Genomic DNA, 17,413 nt, shown 5'->3' with positions numbered 1-17,413 from the left:
AAAGCCACAAGGCCAAAGACAGACTTGGGAATCCCAGATTAAAATCTGCAGTGTCCATAATTTACAGTCCTACTCCAACTTCCCTGGTTAGAGGTTTCAGAACAGCACAAATACTGCTCTCCTGGGGATTTATTTCAGGAAGGAATGGCATTAGACTCGATTGCTTTGGCAGTACAGTGACAAACACCATGCAGAGCTAATTTTATTGTAGCAACCTGCCTTATTAATATTAAAATAAGGAAGCCAGCCAATGCATTTTTAACAGGATCTCTCCATTATTTATTTCACAAACCGCACAAAAAATTTACTTTTGCTATGAAATACTTAGCCTGGCATAAAGTAAACAAGGTAAAAAAAAAAAGGTCTTGCATATTATACTGTGACCTCAATTTCCAGTCCCATCTTTACAATCTAAGACTATTTACTGCTCTCCCAGGGGGTGAAAAATCACTAAAACACCTGCCCAAGCTACAGACTTTGCTTCGAGTATCACTGTGAATTTATCGAATCCATGCAGCAGTCCAGCTACACACCTACATTCACTCTGAGATACACAAGTGCATATTTTTTTAGTCCAGTTCACAGAGAGAGCAGCCAAGGCAACTACCCAGAGACCCCAAGGGCCTTCCCACACTTGGAATGCTCCACACCACTTTTGGAAGAGATCATTCCACAGCCACTACCCAGAGAAGCTTTTTGCTTGCAAACTGTTTGCTGCAATGAATGCTTCTCTCTGATTCCATTTCAGAGAAGGGACGTGCTTGGATCAGCTCGAGGAATTGGTGCCACAGCCTTGCAGTTCCCAAGTCACATGAGCAAACATCAATGCCCTCGTCACCACCTTGAGGTTTTTTCCCATCACTGGTGATAGCAGAGCTGGTCTGGTCAAACTGGGTGATGTGGACCTGCCAGAGCACCCCCAAGCAGGGTAACTGAGGAAAATTGATTAAGCAGAAGACAGAATGAAGCTCCTCATTTCACACCCACCATAACTCACCCAAAGGAGCTTTCTATCCTAAAAGCTCCAAGTACTGCTGTTAGAACTTTTCAGTATCCACTCACTGGCAAGCTAAGAAAAGCCAGCACAAGCCTGATCAAAGTGACAAGCATATATTTACACGAGCTCCCTCCAAGCCAGTTTCTGAACTATCACCCTGCCCACACTTCAGCAGAACCAGCTCTCCTGTGGGAAAATAAACAGCTAAGCCCCAGAACAAATACACCTTCCAAGACAGCACCCATTACCATCCCAGTTAAGGTAGCTCACAAACTACAAAACCTAACCCAGGCTCACAAATACACCTCTGGCTTAGTCAGACCTGAACCTGGTTTATGTCCCAAAAACATATATTTAACAATTTTTGCAAGGCAGCCTAGAATTCAGTCTTTAACACACAAATTTTGCCCCAAATATCCCATCCCAAGCTATTTCAAGTCAAATTATTAAAAAAAAATTAAAAAAGATCATTCCCAAAAAGTGTGAATAGGCTTGTGGTTAGACAATGCAGCAAGTGCATTAAAAAACCCCCAACACTGCCAAAGTCCTCTGGCAGAATTGTTCTGAGCAGACAAGTCAGTCATGAAATACAGTGAACTGAAAAAAGCCATCAGATATGAACGTACTCAGAGGAAAAGAATAAGGGGTGGGAGAAAGGAGGGTGTGAAAAAGACATGGTGCTTTATCAATTTGCAGCCACATTCCATACATCTGAGGAAACAACTTGCATGCAATGTGCTCAGAGAGAAATTAAAGATTAAGAAGTTTCAACTTCGACAGCAGAAATGAAGCTGTTCTTTTTGGTTTGAAATACAAAGCAACCCCACATTTTCAGGAATCAGAGAGCAGGTGTACCAACAGTGGATGGAGATAAATTAAACAAGTACTTCATCATATAAATACTTCATCAAAGAACAACACAGGCACCAGCATGTTTACAGACATATGAGAAGGGAGAATTTTTTCCACTACTTGCTCTGTTTGAGGATTTTAGTGACTTGGTAAGGAGTAGATTTTGCTCCGCTCGTACATTTTGATTTACTAAAACTCCAAAAACTGATTTAATGCACAATTCCTTGCAGATCCAGCGATATGCCATTAGCAGGACTGCAGAGGAAACATTCTGCTGTGCAAATTCATCTCGACTTTCTACACTATTCCTACTGATATAGGAATCTTTAAGGCTTATAAATCCTTACCTTAACAAATTCACTGTGCCCTGTGCAGGTACTGGAATAGAAAAGGCCGTGCTGCCTGCACTGCTGTAAAACACAGAGATGGCAGGGCTGGCTCCCCCAGAGATGCTCTTTTCTGACTGTGAGCTGCCACCTGTCGGCCCAGGACAGAGCCCAGCTCATCCCCACCGAGCTCTGGCCTTTCCCAGGCATCTTCCAAATCCCTCCAAGCACCAGCTCTCTGCCTCCACACCTGGGCAACCAGCAAACAGTCTGCTGCTCATGCTCCCCATGGAGAAACAAGCCTGCTGGGGCATGGATAAGATGTTTAACCCATGGAGAGATGCACTAGGTCAATTCCCTGACACTAATCCTTGAGCAGAGCAACACCAAGCAAGTGCCAGCTGAAGCCTCCAGTGCACATTCCCAGCCCACTGCTCACCTGCACTGGACTGACTCCTGGTCTAGACAGAAAATATTTACTCAGTTACCACTCAGATCTTAACTACTCTAAGCCCACAGCCTGGTATCCCAAAGGTGGATAGGAGCACATTTAGATCCTCACTGCAGGGCTCAGGAAAGGCAAGGCAGTCACATAAATCAAGCCAATAAAGTGCTTCTGCAGCTTTTAGTGAGCACTTGTTCTGAGCTGCTCATAATTCAGACATTGGTTTTGATGTGACATAACATATGTTAACTTCTGTAATTACACATCTTTAAACACAACAGAGTGTTTTTTTGTTTTTTTTTTTTTTTATAATTAAACACCATAGCCAGAAAAAACAGTATCAGACATGCTTTCTTAATTAATACAGCCATATATCTATCTGCAGGAGGGAAAATGTGAAAAGGAACAATCTGAACAGATGAATGCAAAAAGGACAGCACTATTTTCATTAATAGCACCATAAACAACACTAAATGGATTTCCTCACAGACAAGGCAGGATCCAGATTAGATTTATGCAAGGAAAGATAGATGGTGGAAGAACCCATTCCACATGGTGCACACACCAATTAAATCTCCAGATATTTGCATAGAAGAGTAAGTTTTCCACAAACATAAGTGCTCACAACATCCCAGTTACGCTCATATCGCATTCAGCAATTAAAATAAAAAAAGCAAAGTCCTGTGTTTCCGCAAGGCCTTTTAGCTTTTAAATTTCTGTGCCTCTTGTAAGAATTACTACTCACAACAGCACTCCCAAGAGCTTACTCTTGGCAAAGAGTGAAAAAGAGAAGGTGCTGAGGGAAGACAGAAAATGTGAACACAGCTCTTACCCATGCCTGCCTTGTTCAAACAAGCCTCTCTGGCAGTAGCCACGGGCCTGAGGCACTAGAGCACATCAGTCCTTTATCCCATCCCTCCCCACTCATTTGGGAGGCTGTTTAAGAGCTCTGCAATACAGCAAAAGCACGAAGCCTTTAACAGAGCTCGGCAGCACTGCCTCATCTTTAGAGCTGCAAGGTTTTAAAAGAACACTAAAATCCCAATGCTCGCTGCATTATATATTCAGACAGAACGTGGAAACTCAACATCCTAAGACCAACACGTGACAGGGTAGACCTTAACTGGGAGTGTGTTCTGCAAGGCTCATGAAATGCAACACACAGATGCCTTGCACTGCCTTCCTTCCCCTGCCTGCAGCTGTAGTTCCCCTTGGAATTTGCTCCACTGTGGCAAGAGAGGAGCCCCTGGAGACGGAAAGATGCAGCTCCCTGCAGCAACAGCGCACCTGGAGCTAGGGGAGCACAGGGGAACAGCACCTGCCCTCCAGGAGAGAGGAGGCAGAGCTCTGCCATGGGTCACAGCCTGCCATGGCCCTCCCCAACGTTCCTGAAGGAAAAGTCCTCCTGAGGGAAAAGTGCTTTATTTCAAAGGATCCTCTCAGCCTCAGAGCCAGGTCGCTGAGAGTGGGACACCACAAACAGATGTTCACACTGAACTCCAAAGGCTGCAGAGATAACCAGAACCTACCAAAGGCACTGGCTGCTCCCTGGCACTGGAGGGCAGGAGAGGCACTGAAACATCTCAAAATGCCTCTTGTTTCCCCAACAGCCCAGGAAGGAGTTCCCTGGGCTGGATTTCAGCAAAGTACCGGTGTGACCGTGGTAAACCTTCCTACCAGCACACCAGTCCTCATCATTTGCTCCTCCCACAGCTCACGGGCCTGTCTGCTGAACCCCATCCAGAACACGTCAGCTGTAATGTCAAGTTCAAGAAATTCTGCAATTCAGACACAACAGATTCAATAAATTATAAGCCTTTCTGATCAGTTCAGACTTGTCTTTCAGAGTGTTTTACTTTGACATGCTGTCTAGAAAAAAAAAAACACTTCTTAATTGTGCATTCACCGTGTCAAGCAAAGACAAACGTTGGTAACTGCACAGCCTCCAGTGTAGGACAGGTTCAAAGTATGCTACAACAGACTTGTCAGCCACACTGAGGTGAGGAAAATTCTGCAGGAGAAACCTCAGGGATCCTGCACCCTCTGCTCAGGTTTCACAGATGGCTTTTAAAAAAAGTGTTCTTTAGCAGCTACTGAATCCAGCAACAGTAATAGCAGAAAAAGGGCAAAAACATAAATGGTGAGAGTTACTAGGAAGACAGGAGGACAAAGAGAATAGAAGTGTAAGCTGAGGGAATAAGGGAGGAAAACCAAAAAATGAAAGCTGACAGACTAATACAGCCCATAAAGATCTGGAAAGTAATTACGCCTCTGAGTCAGAATCAATAAGGTTAATAAAATTCCCTCCTCTGTCCTCACTGGAATTGATGAAGACATGGAAAAAAAATGCAGAAAACTACTTTTCACTGAAACTAGTGCCCAAGGTTTCCTGGTTTTCTACTGGGGGGAACATCGAGCTTGGCTGCTCCTTTAACACTTCCCTCTAATAACATGGTTTATGGAACAGCAGTGACTGTCAAGGTATCTGTAAAAAAAAGGCATTGGAGCAAGATTAGACCAAGCATAAGCCTTACACCATACACCAGTGAGCCAAACTAGACCATGAGAAACAAAAGATTCATCAAATTGCAAACCTAAGGGTTAGAAGGCACGTTTATATTCATTTTTGCAATTAAACTGAGTTCACTTTGGCATGCTAGAGACACATGCATGAATTCCAAGCACAAGAGACATAATAGCTCTATTTGTTGATTACTACACATTCACAAAAGGGGAGGGGCATCCAATTTCACTCAGAGGCCCAGGAGCAGACAGGGGGAATTAGTGGAAACAAGAACCAGTGTTTGTACAACATCTCCTGATGATCATGTGGGATGTAACATCACCACACCCATTGAAAAAGCTCAACAGCCTCCACGCATAATCAAATTACAGGGCACACAGATTAATTTCAGCTGTAGAAATAAAAGAAGCACAGACAGTATTCCTCCCTGGAAACAGGAAGAATATGTGCTGACAAAGTACTGCTACTACCTGCCCAAACCATCACAGATTTGCAGAAAGCTGGGTCGGTATCACTGAAATTTAAAATGCGAGGTAAATATGAATTAGTCAAATATTGAATGTGCTAAAAAGGCAAGTTTATATCAATTATCTGCTTCTCAAAGAGAATGAGAAGTCCCCAGGTGTGCCTCCCAAGTTCACTGAAGGAGACAGTTTCAACTACAGGTTTTCAGCTGTGTCTTGTACACTTGGATTTGTTCTGTGTGAATAGGAATCAATAAATGGCACTTGAGAATAATCTGCCAGTACATGATCACCAAAGCAACAGAAGACGTTGAGACATCACAGCAGTGCATATCTGAGCTGGAAATTCACAAGGGGTGTCAAAAGCCTTTGAAAACCTTGTCCATCAATTACTGGCCCGGTGCTTTAATGCAATTAACAGGCGAGAATTCCCAAGCAGACACTTCAGTGCATTGATGGGAGCCTCCAATTCAGATTGTACTTAATCTTTATAGATCCCACAGAGTTTGTGATTACTTCTTCTAAAGAGCTGGCCCATGCAAGGTTTGAACTCTCACTTACTGCCTCTGGAGTCACCAACCTGCAGACAGATGAGTAGAGTAAATTCAGAGAACCTGAACTGCTGCAGCCCAGCTCTAAAGTTTATCATGGAATGTGGATCCCAGTTTATCATGGATTGTGGATCTTCTCCTGCTCCTCCTGCACAGCTACACATTTTGCTCCTTTAACTGTTTCCCCTCCCAGTTTATAAACTTCCCATGCTAGAAGGGAGCATGGCCAGGGAAGGACCTGCCACAGGCACCAGGATCCTGGCTCAGGAGACACTGCAGCTCTGCCCTGCCAAAAAAACAGGAGCTGGAGGTGCCCTGAAGGAATCTCTTACCTAACACACAAAAGCAGCCAGCCCCCAGAACCACCCCAGGCTACCAACCATGCCTGTCCTTACCACATCTACCTCACAGCAAGTTGTGACTACATCAGCAATACCTCTTACCACCTTTCATCATCTCTGAGTTTATAATTTCAGGAATCACTTGACTTTTGGTTCTGAAAATGTAAGTACATGTAAAAGTCAGCTTGTGGAAGCTTTTCCCAGCTCAGGTTCGAAAGATCAAGAATTCCATGCAGAGCCTGAGCTCCTTGTCCATCATGTGTCATGAATACCCTTGTACCTCTAAAAATCCTTTAGAGCTGATGGAAGTGTTCAATTTGCAGGGAAAGAAAACGGTGTTGCTAAGGAACTGCAAAGGAATAAAAGGCCAGAGTGTGGTAGCCTGAAATGAAATTATTTCAATTAATTGGCCGTTGATATGTTGGGTTTTTGGCACATTATCAGCAATTCAGCAGGCTTTGTTTTAAACTTGGCCCAAAAGAACAGTCAGAACATGATTGTACACTTAATTTAGGGATTAGCTCCATTCTCTCTTCTCACACAACAGACCCTGTTCATCTTTGTGGATTTCAGAGAAAATTTTAAAAGCAAACCACATGAATATCAGTTTGAACTAAAGCTATGCCTACAGTTATTGAGATCCCTTTCCTTTTAAATGAAGACAAAGGGTAAGGATTCTCTCCAAATTTATTCTCACTGGTAGACCAACAGATGTACTTTTCCAGCAAGTACTGGCTTTCACACTTTGCTCATTTTGGCAGAGATCTCAGCCATGCACAGAACCAAATGTATTTCATGGATTTTTGTTTTGCAACATTTTCACTTCAGGAAAATTGTTTGTAGTCATTAAAGATTCCATCCAGTGGAAGATTTTTCAAGTTCTCAACTGAGAATTTCATGTCAATTGTTTTAAAGAGCATTCCCTTTTCTTTCTCCTATTTTTTGAGACGTATTTTTCCTGAGTGAAGGTTTTTTCCTCTTCTTTTACCTTTTTCCTTCACTTTACTGAAATAGAAGACAGTTAAGACTGCAGAGACTACACGTCTGGTGTGTTAACTTACAAGATGTCAGGTAGCAAAGTGAAAACCTCACCCTCCCCCTCTCTTACTGTGATTTTGGGTTTTATTGCTGAACACTGGCTGATGAGCAGGCTTTGCTCACAAAATAACAACAGCTAGCAAATAACAATATCTAACAACAATAAAACTTAACACTTTTATGAAACCAACAAACAAACAGGTTTTCATGAGTGGTTTACGAGGAGCTGATTCCCTGACCCAAATGAGGTGTGTGACCCTTAGTAAGACCTAAACCTGGTTTATATGTCCCAAAAACATATATTTAACAATTTTTGCAAGGCAGACTAGAATTCAGTCTTTAACACACAAATTCTGCCCCAAATATTCCATCCCAAGCTATTTCAAGTCAAATTATAAAAAAATCTCCTCCTCATCCACCACTGCCTCCTTGCATCCTTGCGAGTGCATTCCTAGATCTTCATTTGCTTGGCACCTAAAGGCTGAATTTATTGGTTTTGCAATGCCTGGTTGATCAAATGAAAGATAAGACCTCTCCCTCAAAATTCCATTTGTTTTAACTTTCTTGTGATGGAGAATCACAAAACCCACTGGTTATGCTATAACTATATTCTTTTTTTTTTCCCCTTGAAAATATCTATTTTTATTGGAGCATGAAAACTGCTGGATGAACACCATACAAGAAATGTTTCCATTAATACAATGAGCTTTACATACACAAGCTAACTCCAACTTCCAGTCTATACAATTTTTGTCTGGTCTATTAAAAAAAAAATAAATAAAATCAGACTTTTAAGCCTTTCCAAACACTGTTTTGGACAGTTGTGGACTAAAAACATTTCATATGCATTCCATGCTTTTTGAGAAACACGAGTACAGCAGGTGAGAATTGCAGTGAAAGACACACCAGTAAGTGTGGCCATAAGAGATAACATTGTATTACCATAGTTCTTTCATCCCTTTTTGGGAAATGCAAAACTTAAAGCCTTCAAAGAAAATAACACAGGTGCTGCCCCACTCCCTGAATTCATGTCACATTTCACTTGTCACTCTTTTGTAACAGAAGTTAAGGAAGATTTTAACAAAAAAAATTAAAAAAAAAAACCTGCTACTGCAGATGAAAAACAAGAAAAAGGTAAAAAAGATGATGAAAGTAAAAAGTTGTCCAGCAGTGTGTTTTTTCTGAAATCTCAAGGCACCCTTCACATAAGGAGATGGCACTGCCACTCACAGCTCAGTCTCTTGTGCTCCCTCTTCTGTGCAGCAAATAACTGTAGTGCACCAAGAGTGGTCCCTTTCCTCAAAATACTTCTTGTAATGTTGTTACAAAAAGGATTCTTTCCCTTGAACTGTTTTCCATTTGTACAAGTGTTTTCCTTCTGAAGACACCGTTTCTATATTGCAGCTTTCCAAACTTTTGCTTTCCTGCTTTGCTGCCCCCTAAAAAGGCTCCACAAAACCAGGGAAAAAACAAATATGGGTTCAAGAAAGACCACACACCTTAGACACCACAAGATAATCAGCAGGTAGGGCTTCTGACCTACGAAGTCCTTTGCCAAAAACTAAGAAATTCTGTGAGCCTGTCATCTTGAAGCAGACTGAGCAGTGATTAGTGTCTGACTAGATGATGGTTACTTCAGAACAGACTTTCTATGTGCTAACAGCTTTTATTAACAGAAAAAACAACACACTCCAGTGTGCTCTCAAAGGTCATTGGTTACCTCAAGGGCAGGAGCTGCCATTTGAGACCTTGTTGTTTGCAAAAAGTATTATTTGCCTTACCTGCTCTACCCAACAGTGCCAACACAGCCAGCATTCATTGCTAACCTGTTTGCCTGCCCTGCAGAACCACTCACAGCTCAGTCCTGGAGCCCAAGACCCAGAAGCAGAGAGACTGAAGAGATTCACTTACCCCCACAATGGTCTCACCTGTACTGGAAATAAAAATCAGGGAATTCAGGCAGGGGTGGGAGTTTGATAAAGAGAAAGAACTGTGGTGGTGTTCACAGGGGTCCCAGGACGAGGGAAGAGATGAGAATGTTGACTCCATGCTTCAGAAGGCTGATTTATTATTTTATGATATGTATTATATTAAAAGAAAATGATATACTAAAACTATACTAAAAGAATAGAAGAAAGGATTTCATCAGAAAGCTAGAAAGGAAAGGAACGGAATAATAATAAAACTTTGTGACTGACCAGAGAGTCCAAGACAGCTGGACTTTGATTGGCCATTAATTAAAAACAACCACATGGACCAATCAAAGATGCACCTGTTGCATCCCACAGCAGCAGAGAATTATTGCTTTTCTTTTTCTCTGAGGCTTCTCAGCTTCTCAGAGAAAAAATCTTGGCAAAAGGATTTTTCATAAAATATGTCTGTGACCAAGACCCCCTAAGCTTTGCACACAGAGAAGGGAGAGAAAATAGACACTTTTTTGAAGCTGAAGTCACTGAGCTGCCAAGGCACCAGGACAGCACCCATGACACACCGGTGGTGACACAGCCGCTGTCACAGGTGACTCGTGGGCGGGGCGGGGTGGAAGGACACAGCATGCTCACCGTGCACACAGAGGTCTCATCCCCAGTCTGCACCCTGTTCCGAGCCAGGAGCCGCTCCAGGAGGCCGGGGCGCTGCAGCAGCCAGGAGAAGGCCAGCAGCAGCTCGCGGCTGCCCGCGGAGCCGTCGGCCGGGAGCCGCCGCAGCTGGGGCCGCCCGTAGCCGTGGTACCACAGAGCCCACTTCACAAAGCTCACCTGGGCACCTGCAAGAGCAGAACAGGCCAGAGTCACTCCCTGCAGCGCTGCCCTCACCCACTCAGCGCCGCAGTGCTGCCTCCTGGGAGGGCAGCACTTTCACCCCAGCCTCAGGAAGACAGTGGGGACCTAGTCTTTATCAAGGGTCGTTGTAGCCTTGAGCTGGAGCTAGAAATGAGATGGATGAGATGCTTGGGTTTTTGTGTAGAATGGTTGAATCTTTATTGCAGCTAGCTTACTTTTATATGGTATTAGAAGGCACTCTGAATTGAATAGGATAGCAAATTACTGAAACTCAGCTGATTGGTTGGTAATGGCTAATGTACATGTTGATCGATTTTTTTGTTCTTTCGAGATAGTTTATATTTTTTCTTCATGGACTCACAGGATAGACTTCTTATTTTTGTAGGTGTGAACTCTTTTCTCATAAGAATAGATTGTTATGTAAACTGATTTTTATTTTTATAATTTTTTTTCTCAAGAGAATTTAATAGGTTAGTCTAGCCAGAATAGCAAGGTTTAAACCATGTTTTATAAGACTTTTCTTTTATAAGGTTTTATCTATATGCAACAATCAACAACTGGTGAAGGACAGGAGGGAAAGTATAAAAGCCTTCTTTATACTGCCCCATTCTGATTGTAGGAACTACTGCCCAGGGAAAAGAAGAAATTCAAAGTTGGGATCAAGACTGGCAATGGCCTCTTGGAAATTAACAAAGGCAACTAGCCACCCCCACTACAGTGGGACTCCAATTCACCTATTCATTTTTTATGAGTCACCAAGCATGCTATGAATTAGTAAACACTCTGAACCACTCTACTCCTGAACCAAACTGGAATTTAGAGATAGGAGTTTCACAGCCTGCTGCAAATCTCTGAGCACCAGAGAGCAGAGATAATGCAGCTCAGCACATGGGCTATTAAATTCTCAGGAATGCTCTGATCCATATTCCTTCACACCAGCAAATGTTACCTGACAGCTACAAGACAGGGACTGCAGGGCTGTAAAATACTGAGGAAACACAGAGAAAGTTATTATTAAAAAAGGTTCTGCCCAATAAACCTTGGCTCTGTACTAAGTCAAAAACAGAATAAAGCACATAAATAGGGGGACAATGAAAACAACACACACTGGCTAAGAACCAACAGCTGTAAAAGGAAGACCTGCTCAAAAAGTTTCTGGAGTTCTCTGAGGGCAACGAGAAGCAAGTGATTAAGGAAGATTCAACCAATGCAGGACATTTGGGCTTCCCACTGGGATTCAGCTTGCACAAAGAAACCAAGGCACTGCAGTGGAGGGAGAGGAAAAGCCTTGGATCAATGACAAGTACCCAGCAGACAAGAACCAGAGGGCAGGAACAAATCATGGTTTCACATGAGGGCTCTGTGCTAAACAGCTGCTGTTCAAACAACTCAAAATGACACTTAGACAACGTGACAGTGACAGAAAACTTGGTGCTGATGTGATATTAGCAGTAAAGAATGCAGGCAGATCATGAAGGACTACAGAACCTTGAGCCAAACTTTAAAAAGACAGATAAAAGTATTTTTAGAAAATATGAAAAATTATGGGCACAAAGAAAGAAATGTTCCTAACTTTACTGACTTAACAACATAAGACTGGACCTGGAACTGCTCCGTGGGCTCAGGAACACCATCTCAGATGATAAGGTTTTTAATGACAGTATCACAATTGGTTCTGACAGGCATCCAAAGGCAAACTCAGTGTGAGAAACCTAGCAAGGACACTGAACAGAACACAAATACCCACTGTGACCCTTATTTCTCCTTTCCCATTAAGGCTACAGAAGATTTGGAAAGAAATGAAGAGAAAGGACAAGTACAATCACAAGTACAGAACAGCTGCATTGTAAGAAGAGATGAAGTAGGCCAAGAAGAGCAAGAATGGATATGACAAAACTCTTCAAAATCCTGAGTGCTGTGCAATGGGTGAAGAGAGGATGATTTGTTTGCACAACACTCAAAAGAAAGAACTGTGAGCCAACAAAGTTAGCAAGCATGTGAGTCAAAACATGATAAAAGAGAGGCTCTTCACACACGCAGCAAAATTCTGAAATTGCTCACTGTGGGACTCTATGGACTCCTAAGAGTCACTCAGGCTCAAGGAGAAACTGGATTTACAGAACAGCAGCTCATGGAAACTTATGAAACAGAAACATAATCTCTCTGGATTGGAAAGTCTGAGCTGTAAACTGCTGGAGGCTGAAGGAATATCCCCCCATGCTGTGAAAGCATCCTTCTAGATTTGCTCTTTTCTTTCCCTTTGACAGCTGTGACAGCTGGGTGGAGCTAGAGGAATCTACAGTTTCATGCAGTTCAGGCATTCCTACAAGGCAAAAGACCTAAATCACTCCATTTGCTCTTTCCACACACCCTGTGAATGAAACAAGCAGCCTCCCTTCCCCATGTCAGGGTGGCAGAAATGCCCATGGCTTGTTAAAAATCTTCCTGTAGCTGTGTTCTCCAATCCTCAAGCACAAGAGGAGCATGGAGGTATTACAATTTCATTTTGATCACTCGTGAACATTCTTACATGAGCAGGGTTTTCATGTCATCCTTTCCTTTTCTGTGTGCATTTGTCAAGAAAGGAACTGCCATAACAGGTAAAGGCAGAAATCCTCCAAAAGGAAGGATGGTTACTATATGCTTTCCTCCTTTTTCAAAGCAAATAAGCATCACATGCTGCCATCTGCAGTTCAAGGAGCTCCTTAAAAAAACCACATATCAAAGTGGAGGAAAGGAAAGCAGGTCAGGTGTTTTTTATTTTCTTTTATCACCATTTCCCTGCTCTGATATATCACTCAGGCCAGATCCACCAAGGCAATTCACCACCTGAATTTCAGTGTTCTTCTGGTCCTTTATCTCCCCCTCGTTCATGTCTCCCTCTGCAACTTACTGCCTTCACAGGAGAAGGTACAGCTGGTGTGCCAGGCAGGAACTGGGAGTGAGCAGTCAAGGCATGAATCTGGAACTGGGGCTCAAGGAGCCTTCCTGTGACCTTAGAGAAGTCCCTCAGTTTTCCCCATCTCCTGAGTGCTCAAGTTAAAAGGCAAAGGTATAAATGGCAGTAAAGGTTATGTGAGTATCCAGGACCAAGATGGATTCTTCTGTAATGTGCAACCAAGAGAGAGGAAAAAACATCACTCGGATAGAAGAGACACACCAGACACCTCTCTGACATCTTCTTATGGCATTAGGATTAGGAAATTTATACAGAAATACCCTCACAAGGCTTCCAATTAATGCCCTTCTCCACAGATATCATTTAGAAAACTATATTCAGCAAGTAAGACCAAGCTGGGGATGAACCTCAGGGTTCAGCTCACTTAAAACTATACTCAAGCTGTGCTCTTCCACTGTTGAGTCCTGACAGATATTTTCAGCAACTTACAAGATGATATTCAAATAAGAGCTAGGCACTAGCCTGGCAGGCTAAAAAGGAAAGGAACTACAAACCAAGTACAAGCACAGACACAGACACATTACTTCATGCACTCAGACAAGGAACACCTGCACAGGTAGTGGTATTATGGGAAACTACTGCTTCAGAAAAACATTTTCTGCTACATTTGTCAAACAAACAAAAATCTATTGCAGCTCCAGATCTCTTTCCCATGCTATAATCCCAGAAAATAAATGTGTCCTCCGACTGTCCAAGTGCACTGCGGCCTGGTGTGACTGTCAGGCTGTGAACCCAGTTCATCAGCCTCTGTGAGGAACAAGCAGCACCAAACCATTAATCATGATTTCATCAGCAAGGTTATGCCCTGTTATTCACACAGCTTACTCTGACTCTCCACTGTCCAGTGGCCCACTGCTGTGACATGCTTAAGGGGCTGGGTTTTACAGCAAGTTTACACTGAAATTTACAGTGAAGTGCTTTTCACTGTGGGAAGAAAAAGTTCTCACAGAACAAGAAACCAGGAGCAGCTGCAGAATTTTATAACCACTGACTGGTAGGCTTCAGTGGGATTCCTGAACTAGCCAAAGATCAGTGTTTCCTTTTGAAAAATAAAGGATACAAGATCACTGGAGAATGGCTTCTCTTTTCCAGAAGGCTGTTTCTATGCTCACAGTAACCCCTAGACCAAAGGAGTCTTCACAGCCTTCCTCTGGGATCTAGCAACTGCTGCCCTCCTTATTTTAACCAAGGTAATTAAGAGGTTGTACAAAAAGAGAAAAGAAAAGCAAAGCTTGATCTGTGGACTAAGGCACTAGACTTGGATTAGAGGAATCTGTTTTAATTCCCTATTGTGTAACAGAATCCTACACAAACCTGAGAAAGTTATTTAGTGCCTATGCCCAAGGCTTATTTCATTTGCATTAAATACACAAGAGACCAGAGCTGGGGCAGAGAAGAAAAGCAGTAAAATATCGATTGTGTTCAGAGCAGACAACTCATTCACTTGCCAAGCAAAAGTAATTAGTGTCATTTGAGAAACAGTACAGCTCTCCAGCCTGAATTTCAGCTTTAATCACCAAGTTGTGACCAAAAAGGTTTCTCAGAAACCAGCTGAGCAGTTCTCAGCAGAACCACACGTTGGTACCTCACAATATACCAGTGGAGGCTGTGTTTGCTGTCTCCAGAGCCAGGAACCTGCCACATGCGCTTGGAAATTCTGTCCCCAAATGCTACAGGCAATCAGTGTGGGAGCAGCCAGGATCCAATAAGGTTGCACATGTGCAGGACCACATCCACAGTGCTGTGGGAGACAGTCAATAAATAGACTTGCCATACACAGGAGACTGTGGATGAGTGGAAAAATAAAAACAGCCAAATGAAAAATAGCAGTCCTGCGAGTAACAGGACTTCCTGCTGAGCCACCAGTTAAACTATGCTGGTGGTTTTGCTCTGCATTCCACAATGCTGAACCTTTCTTAATTCCATTTACAGAGCCACCAGGCTCACAGCCAATCAGGGGCTTACACAGTGCTGTTTAGGGTGTTTTGCTTTCAAGGGCAAAAGTGAATATTAAATGGAGCTGGTATGAGGAGACCTTGATTCATCACAATACAATTCTCATACAATGAAAAGGCCCTAGATAGACATGTTTCAAGAGAGAAGATGGGGAGTAGTGTTGTGCTTGGAATAAGGTACAGTTAAGAAGTAAATAGTCTTCTGCTGTTTTGAGAAGCCAATCTGCATTCAGCTCCTCTCTGGAGCAGTGGCCCTGTCCTTAAAGACACTATTCACAGTCCCCCTAAATAATCACACACAGTCCATTTCTTGTTTTGTCTAGAACATCAATCCACAACACTGCCTTTATGGTTTTCACATTGCAATTCCTGGCTCCGACACAGGACTGGACAGAAAAGTACCAACAGAATCATGGTATGAATGGGAAAAGAAGGAACCAAAGGAAAACCAAATCTACTTCTGTCTTTGCAGTTAAAACATCATTGCAGAGATTTACCTGCAATAAAACATCAGAGGGCCTGTGGAAACATCCCAGTTTCCAGGACAAAGCACATCAAAGAGTAGCAAACATGCCTCACAGCACATTTCCTCATCAGTAAGGCTGACACCCAGTACAAGTGGCACAGGTGTTCAAAAGAGAGCACTCACTACAGGGAGAAAGGAGCCAAAGGTGCTACAAAACCAGTCCCAGGACAGATGGAAACTGCAGCCAGCCAGCATGATGTTACCTATGGCATCAGACTCTGTCCACCTGCCCCCGTGGATCTGCTTCAGCAGCACATACAGCAGCTTCCAGAAGTCCAGGCTCTGCAAAAGAGAGGGGTGGAAGGGGAGATCAGCAGGAAAAATATCTGCCATCTTATTTAGTCTTAATTAGGCAATTAAGCCCGTATCTGAACATCACATATGGAACAGCACACCTGCTGATCCAGCCAACACCATCTGATCAGGCAGGTTCATGTATGTCAATGTTCTGTTCATGTATGTTCATGCTCCTGCCTGATGAACACAGAATCTATAGAAAGGAGCACCCAGAAAGAAAAGGGCTAATGCTGGCTGTACAGCAATGCCCAGCACTTCTACTGTGAGACCCACGTGTGGAGGAGCATTCCAAAACCTGCTCTGATACAACCACATAGGGCACAGCTCACCCGCAAACAGGCACCGGTAAGGTCTGACCACGACAGCGCCAAACTCACAAACAAAAGGCACAACAGAATGAGCTGGAACTGGGAATCGTTTCTTGGCTGCACAAGGACAGCATGCTGACAAACTCAAATAGTGATTCTTACAGCTGGAATCTCAGTCAACACTCGTAAAACCCTTAAAATAGCCGAGGAAGGGAGGTACCCTGCGCGCCAGCTGGAACCTCGGGGGGAAAGCAAGCTGGGTACGGCAAAGGGCAGCAAACCCCAGGCGTCACCGAGAAGGTGTCTCAGAGCAGGGCGCAACACCAAGCCTCAAGTTACAGCCACAGCAAGGCTCAGCCCTTCCAGAGCGGCGAGTTTGCTGACATTCCCTAACAAGTGTCAGCTGGGCGAACAGCGAGCCGGGACCACACCGAGCCGGGACCGCACCGCAGCCCCGCACGCAGGGCTGCCCAAGGCTCAGTGCCGTCGCGCTGCCGTGCAGAGCCGAGCCTGCCCCGGGCCCCGCCGCACTCGGGGGTCCCGCCGGTCCCCGCTGCCCTGTGCCCCGCAGGGTCTCCGGGCGGAGCAGCCGGCGCTCACCGCCTGCGGCCGGTCGAACCTGGCGCGGCGCAGGGTGTCGGGGGCGGGCCGGGCGCGGGGCGGCAGAGCCCGGCACAGCGCCCCGACGGCGGCGGGCAGCGCCGGGCCCGGCTGCCGCTGCTGCTCCCGGTGCTGCTCCCGCTGCCGCCCGCGCATCGCGCCGCTCGCTCCCGCCGCCCCCGGCCCCAGCGGGAGCGCCCTTCCGGGCCGCCCGCCTGCGGCAGCGCCCCCTGGCCGCGGGGAGGGGGCACTGCGGGCGCGCCAGCCCTGCCTCTCGCCCTGCATCGCCCGGGATGTCCCTGCACCGCCCCGCATCGCTCTGCATCGCCCTGCATGTCCCTGCATCGTCCTGCACCGCCCTGCATGTCCCTGCACCGCCCTGCATGTCCCTGCACCGCCTTGCATGTCCCTGCATCGTCCTGCACCGCCCTGCATGTCCCTGCACCGCCG

At 44.6% G+C, this 17,413-nt stretch overlaps 1 protein-coding gene across 3 annotated transcripts in view; it reads right to left on the bottom strand.

The window, feature by feature from the left end:
- The window catches only part of TEDC1 (tubulin epsilon and delta complex 1), a 71,118-nt gene extending 53,988 nt beyond the window's left edge, over nt 1-17,130 (bottom strand). For all 3 annotated transcript variants that reach the window (XM_084211019.1, XM_084211021.1, XM_084211020.1), the window contains exons 1-3: nt 16,964-17,130; nt 15,962-16,040; nt 10,100-10,302 (exon numbers count right to left, since the gene is read on the bottom strand). In XM_084211019.1, the coding sequence (XP_084067145.1) occupies nt 10,100-10,302; nt 15,962-16,040; nt 16,964-17,119 (438 nt within the window). In that variant the 5' untranslated portion in view covers nt 17,120-17,130. The remainder of the gene's footprint in view (nt 1-10,099; nt 10,303-15,961; nt 16,041-16,963) is intronic.
- Nucleotides 17,131-17,413: the final 283 nt, after the last annotated feature.

Source organism: Fringilla coelebs (genome assembly GCF_963513975.1).
Source record: "Fringilla coelebs genome assembly, chromosome: 9".
Classification (NCBI taxonomy): domain Eukaryota; kingdom Metazoa; phylum Chordata; class Aves; order Passeriformes; family Fringillidae; genus Fringilla; species Fringilla coelebs.
The sequence above is the reverse complement of the archived record's forward strand: the minus strand, read 5'-3'. Positions and strand labels throughout refer to the sequence as shown.